This window comes from Brugia malayi, assembly GCF_000002995.4.
Source record: "Brugia malayi strain FR3 genome assembly, contig: Bm_v4_Chr4_scaffold_001, whole genome shotgun sequence".
NCBI lineage: Eukaryota > Metazoa > Nematoda > Chromadorea > Rhabditida > Onchocercidae > Brugia > Brugia malayi.
The window spans coordinates 11199458-11206597 of NW_025062478.1; the positions used below are offsets into that span (position 1 = coordinate 11199458).

General features: G+C 31.2%; 1 protein-coding gene across 1 annotated transcript; it reads right to left on the bottom strand.

The window, feature by feature from the left end:
* Positions 1 to 5310: 5310 nt before the first annotated feature.
* Positions 5311 to 7140, bottom strand: Bm1518 (AF17 C, putative; the record flags this gene model as incomplete). Its single annotated transcript, XM_043082429.1, has 4 exons — positions 5311 to 5314; positions 5804 to 6042; positions 6610 to 6719; positions 7083 to 7140. 4 exons carry the CDS (start codon positions 7138 to 7140, stop codon positions 5311 to 5313), a joined length of 411 nt encoding a protein of 136 aa, XP_042938363.1.

Genomic DNA, 7140 nt, shown 5'->3' on the forward strand with positions numbered 1-7140 from the left:
ACTGTGAAATGATAATGATTTTGATAATTATTCATAATTTCGTACCATTTCACTTCATTTTTTCGAGAAAACTATAGTTTTGATCTGTCATCATATCTTCGTGAAAGAAAACTATAGTTTTGATCTGTCATCGTATCTGTCGTGAAAATTATTCATTACCTGCCACATCATGATGTTCGTAATCCAGGTAAAACTACCACTAAGTTAAGGATTGTTTATGATGCTTCAGCGCACATAAAGGGAATGAAAAGTTTAAATGAAGTATTATATCGTGGATCAATTAACCTCCCAGATCTTGTGGGAGTATTATTACGCTTTAGAATGATGAAAGGGGTAATCACAGCTGACATTGAAAAGGCATTCTTACAAATACAGTTACACCTTTCAGAAAGAAATTGTACTCGCTTCCTTTGGCTAAAGGAAGTAGAAGGAAGTGTATCCAACGAGAATATAAAATGTTACCGTTTTAGAAGAATCCCGTTTGGAGTAATATCATCCCCCTTTTTACTATCTGCTACCCTGAATTATCATTTGGAAAACCACGTTAGTGAATTAGCCGCAGAAATAAAGAAAAACCTTTATGTGGACAACGTTATTGTGTCATCAAACGGAACGCAGGACGCATTAGAAAAATATGCAGAAATGAAATCCATCTTCAATGAAGCCTCAATGAATCTAAGGGAGTTCTTATCTAACGACGAAGAATTTTATGCAGAACTGCCGCAGCAAGATCGAGCAATAAGAAAAAATACGAAAATCCTCGGCATCTCATGGAATCCCTGTCAAGACGTCATTCAGATAAAATTAAATCCATGGAATGACCGAGAACTAACAAAAAGAACGATCTTACAGTTTGTTGCATCACAATATGATCCACTAGGATTTTTAGTTCCAATAATGGTAAGATTTAAAATATTTTTGCAAAATTTATGGAAAAAGAATAATTCGTGGGATCAGATATTAGATGAGCAAGACCATAAGCAATGGAAATTTCTTATTGCTGAATGGGCAACGGTCGTAAAAGACTTACCACGATTTGTAACAACTTCTACAGATTTAATTGGAATACATGTATTTACTGATGCTTCAAGCGTAGCATATTCAGCAGCAGTGTATTTAGTGAGTCAGGATATGCAAGAAACAAAGTTATCGCTCATTTTTGCAAAATCTCGCATTGCTCCTATTAAAGGCATGACAATACCGCGTCTAGAGCTAATGGCCATACTAATCGGAACGCGAGCAGCGCAATTTGTCATAACACAGCTGGATATCGTCAATACAAGGATAATTTTATGGTCAGATTCTAAATGTGCTTTATATTGGATAAAAAACCATTCCAACCTATTACCAAGATTTGTTCAAAACCGAGTCGAGGAAATACGTAAAACGAAATTTATCTTTCGTTATATTCCATCAGAAGATAACCCTGTAGACGTGGCAACTAGAGGTCTTAATCCAAACCAACTTAGAAGTTTTACACCATGGTGGCATGGACCGTCGTGGCTAGTAAAAGGAGAAATCAGTTGGCCACAATGGGAATACGAATTTGACAACAGTGACGAACCAGAAGAAATCACTATATCAGAAGTCTCGTGAATATGCATGGATCATAACTTTCAATTTATTGATAGCAAACGTTTTAGCAAATGGCTAAGACTGTTACGAACAACAGCGTGGATCCTTAAATTCATTCGATTAACAACTAAAGGCAGATTATCATGGCTACAGTCTGTTTCAATCGAAAGAAGTCGATTTACAGCTGAAGATTACAAAGTGTCAGAATGGCTGTTAATTAGACAAGCACAATCTGAAGGAATCAATGACGACGAAATAAACAAGTGGAATTTATTCCACACCGAAGATGATAAACTATGGAGATCTACTAGCCGACTCGTGAACTCGGAACTGCCTGAAACTAGCAAATATCCTATCTATCTCCCTCGACACAACCCAATAACAGAACTCCTTATACTATACCAACATGAAAATCTGTGTCATTCAGGTATCGCCCATACACTTTCAGAATTAAGGAGTAGATTTTGGATTCCCAAAGGCAGGACTGAATAATAAACAGATGTCGAATCTGTAAACGTTGGAACTCTAGATCGTTTAAATTACCACCAATGGCAAGTCTCCCGGAAACTCGTGTCAATCGATCTAGAGCCTTCGCACATGTTGGCGTGGATTATTTTGGCCCTCTTTCAATCAAGGGCAATAGCGTGTCAACAAAAAGGTGGGTAATATTATTTACATGCTTTACAACAAGAGCCATGCATCTCGAATTAGCAGAAGACCAATCCGCAGAAACCTTTTTGCATGCTATCCGAAGATTTGTTGCGAGACGAGGGTGTCCTGAGCTAATTCTGAGTGACAGTGCCACTCAATTCCAGGCTTTCAGATCTCTTATGACACAGGTCAAAGTCTCCAACTTCTTAGCAAAGGGAAGAATGACTTGGAAAAATATTATACCAAAGGCTCCGTGGCAAGGAGGAATCTACGAGAGATTAATTGGGTTAACGAAAAATGCGCTAAGAAGAGCTATTGGCAGAAAATTTCTAGCAGAAAGGGAATTGGTAACATTAATTGCAGAAGTTGAAGGTATACTTAATACCCGACCACTAACTTACGCCAATTTTGACGATTGTGTCATTATACGTCCAACTGATTTTATTTTGCCTAACGCTTCGCTCCATCTACCTATAAATGAAGTTTATAGCAAGCAGGAAGAATTCACCCCTTATAGACTAGATACCAGAGAAAAACTCGTGAGACACTGGGAAAGTACCCTTAAAACTCTCAATGTTTTTTGGGAAATCTGGAGAACCGAATATTTAACTAGCCTCAGAGAACGCACGCAAAGGGAAATTACCTCATCCAAAGGAGCACAAAAAAGAACTCCAAGAAAGGGAGAGATTGTACTCTTAAATGAATCGGGAATTCCAAGAGGAATGTGGAAATTATCACGGATCAAGGACATCAAAATCGATAAAGACGGTAAAGTTAGGAACGTTCAGGTGGAAACTCCCACTGGGAAACTTCTCGATCGTCCAATAAATGTCTTATATCCTCTCGAAGTTAATCATGAAGAAATTCATCTTGAACCTAATAAGAAAGAAAATATGAAAATTCCGGAAACCGAACAGAACACTGAGGAGCTCCAGGAACCTATTGCGATGCGAACTAGGAGCAATACAAAACGACAATCTCGATTAAAGGAGGACCAAACAACTATCACCGCACCATCATCAGAAACCTGTAGAGATTTACACGATCAAAAACAGATCAATGGAAGTAAACAACCCCCACTTTCTTATGAACCCCACGCATTACCCACCTTTTCTGGTCGGGAGTGTCGTGAAAGACGAAATATTTAAATTATTATATCTAAAACTAACAAATTCCTCTTATCTGATTCCTTTTCCTCACACAACAAAAACCCTTTGTTAGCAAACCCTTCGTTAGCAAACCCTTTGTTAGCAAAACCCCTTATTTAGCAGTCTTTGTTTCACATCAGTTAAATACCCTCCGCCGGATATCTGGTCAGCTCAGTTCTGCATATAAACCATCGTCCTCCATACGGTGGTTCATTCTGCATTTGGGGTGGTTTTGATATCATTTTAATGTTTTATAATTATATCTTTCGTTATGCGTTTGTTAATCGGCGTAGCATCCGTAAAACGATAAATATAAAGCGCTATTATTTGCTTCATGTTAAATAAAGGTTTAATTACCCAAGTTTGAGGTTTCACGACAGTATCAATAAAATCGATATTCAAGTACCAATTTTCAAAATAAACTGTTATTTTGCTTTTATTAGTTCGTTAAATTATTAATAATCAATGCTAAACTAAGAGGAAAGGAAAAGAAGGGAAAATTATTACAAATAGAATTTAAGATTAAAAATAAATTTGCATAAATCAGTAGCAAATAAAATCTTCTATTATCTTCTTATAGTAATTTCAGTATTCTTTAACTTTATATTATTGATAAGTAATTGGCAAAAAAAGAGAGGATTAGCATGCTAGCATCGCAATTATAATTGTTATCACTTTTTGATATTAATGCCAATAGTGATAAAAGGTCAGATATCATCATCTATAATAAGTGAACTTTTATAAACGTTATCAAATTTCAAAAATTATTTGCTAAATTTTAAAATTTAAAAAATTTCCTACAAATTCATTTCTTATTCAGTGAAATTTTTGCTGGAAAATGAAAAAAAGTAAGCTTTCTACTGATTTTTAAATTGATAATTTTTTGATATCTTTGTTCATTCATCAGTAATCAACTGACAAAAGAGACAAAGAGTAAACTTCTAAATTGATTTTACCGATTTTTTTTTTCGATTTACTTTATTGAAAAGGTAAAGTAATCTTAGGTTTTTACATTTGCTATCCATTATTCAATTATTAGATTATTTGTTGTTTTCAATATTTGATTTAAGGCATTTGCAACCATTTTATATGGCATTTCGTGTCGCAGAAAAGTAAATTAAATGATTTAATTCAATTAAAATAACAAACTTTTTAATATAATTATTTAGCATTAAAGGAGCGATGCAGAAATTAGTTGGTTATTGGGTGTATAATTGAATAAAAAATTGAAAAAGTTAATAGGAAAAGTTTAAAGGACTAAGTGTCATATCAAATATGAAAGAGCAATATCCATTGTTTTATGCAATAAATCAAATAATTCATTTTATTTCTGAACAGCTTTAGCAATCACAATTTTCTGCACTGTGGCGCAATTGTCGTTTCAAATTTTGAGTTTGATTCCAATTCTGAATTTTATCAAATCAAATTTTGTCCATGCAACGTTTTTTTTAGAATTTAACTACGTTGTTCTGAAGTTAATCATTTCTTTTCATTTTTGTCCTATGGTCACTTCTTCTGTTAATGAGAATCGGCTTGACAAAAAGCGCAAATTATTTTCCAAGTTGAGTTTTTCTTTTTTTTTTTTTTTTTCCCAAATTTAAGAGTAAATATTAAAGGTAATGAACTTGTTCCAAGTAAGAAATAATTTCATTCACAATAAACAAATACAATTTGAAGTATACCACCATAATTTTCTCTCGGAAAAAGAGCCATTAATTAGCATAATTCATTCAAATTTCATCAAAATTGCAACTTTATCAGCTTTTAGTAATTAATTTGCATAATTCAATTTATCGAATAAAACTATGAAAAGTTTAAAGTTATTTTTGTGAAACATTGAAAGCTAAACAAAAATGATATTGGCTCTGAAACAGAGAAAATTTTTTACGACACATTTAAAATTTTGTATTCTTTTGTGATGAATTTCATTCGGTGATTATCTGAAAAGAAAAAAACACATAAAAAATATTAAAAGAAATGTCACACTATTATATTTTTAATATTATATTATTACTATTTTTATTACATAGATGATATTTAAAAAATTTTTCTGCCAACATTTGAATTGATTAGAATATTTTATTTAAAGTTTAAAAGTGCTGATTGCTGCATAAAAGAATTTATATTCATCCATGCAACTATAAAACAAAAAATATTTTTTTTTTTTTTAAATAAAAAGATTATTAAGCAATATTTTGATAAAACATTTAAAAAAATTTTGAAAGAAATCAAAAAATATCAAATCAAAAATAAAAACTAAATTGCACATTTACTTAGCTGACAGTAAGACTTAAACAATCTCTGTTCCTTTCCATATGTCATACTGAAATATGCGAACTCTCAGCTATACCTTTCTCTCATCTGTTAATTACTTCCTGGTTTACTCTCGTTTTTACCTAAAAATTTCATACAAATGTATATTTGTTGACCTTTTGCCGAAACTGAGAAACTCGCGGTCAAATGCGCCGCTGTCAATGCCACTTTTTTTGTTTGAATTGATCAGATTGCGCTCAAATGGCACCGCTCGTTTGCCGAAATTCATGAAATCCCTATCAAAAGTGCTGCTTTTCTTGTGGAGTAATTCGGGATTGTCACCAACTTTTAGTGTTATATCAGACCAATCGTCACCAATGGAACGTTTTCCAAAATTCATGAAATCTCTCGAGAACTAAACAAATTAAAATATGTAACAATTTAAGGCATTCATCAATGAAAACTACTTTTTTCTTTGAATTATTATGAAGAAATTATGTCAACTTTTTTTTCTTTTTTCAATTTTTACCATATTTCATATTTAATATTTTAGTTTTTTCTTTTTTTTTTATTTAAATATTTTTGAAATTATTCTTCATTTTTTTAATAGTTAAAATGCATTAACTTGCATCTTTTATTAAATTTTTACCAGGAACTTTTTTAAATTTTATTGCATAAATTGATTTAAATATAATTTCAAATAAAATAAATAATTTTTGTGTAAGACTAAAGACTATTTTAAGTATTCTAAATGCAACAATGAAAATATTAAAAACATTTTTAAACAAAAGAATGCTAACTAATAAAAAAAATATTACTCTTTTTTGATGACATCTGTTGACATTGACAAACAAATTATATTCCTATCATTTACAGAAATTAAAATTAAGAATTTAAAAAAAAAAAAAAAAAAGGATCTAGAAAAAGATAAAAAGGATGTGGACAATGATGATTTTTGTGTGACAAAAAAGCTTTTTGTCACCTCTCCTCTTTTAAGAGAAGCAATATTGCGATCAAATTGTGGTATTATTATATTTGGTGAACGTTTTCCAAAATGCATGAAATCTCTTGCCAATCGATCGTTGTAATTGGCTGTAAAATTTAAATAGCAAATTATTAATTTTTTTTTTTTTTAGTATTTTCATCATCATAAAACGACAAAACAGTTGACATTTTAGATGAAGATTGATTAGCCTAAATTAATTAAAATTTATAGCTTATGTAATGATAACAAATTAATTCCCTTATCTATTCCTTCCAACTATTTTTGATTATAATAATTAATGAATTAATTAATTAGAATGCGATAAAAAATTTTATTTTAAAAAAGTACGATAGAATAATCATTTAGTATTTTTCAAATTTCATTTTGCTCAGTTTCATTTTACATTTTTTTTTTTTTTTCATTTTACTCAGCTAGTTTCTTTTTTAATAAAAAAAAAAAAGCTATATTACCATAATATTCTGATTGAACAATGGCAGCAGCTAATGAAATGAGTATAAGAATTGTCAT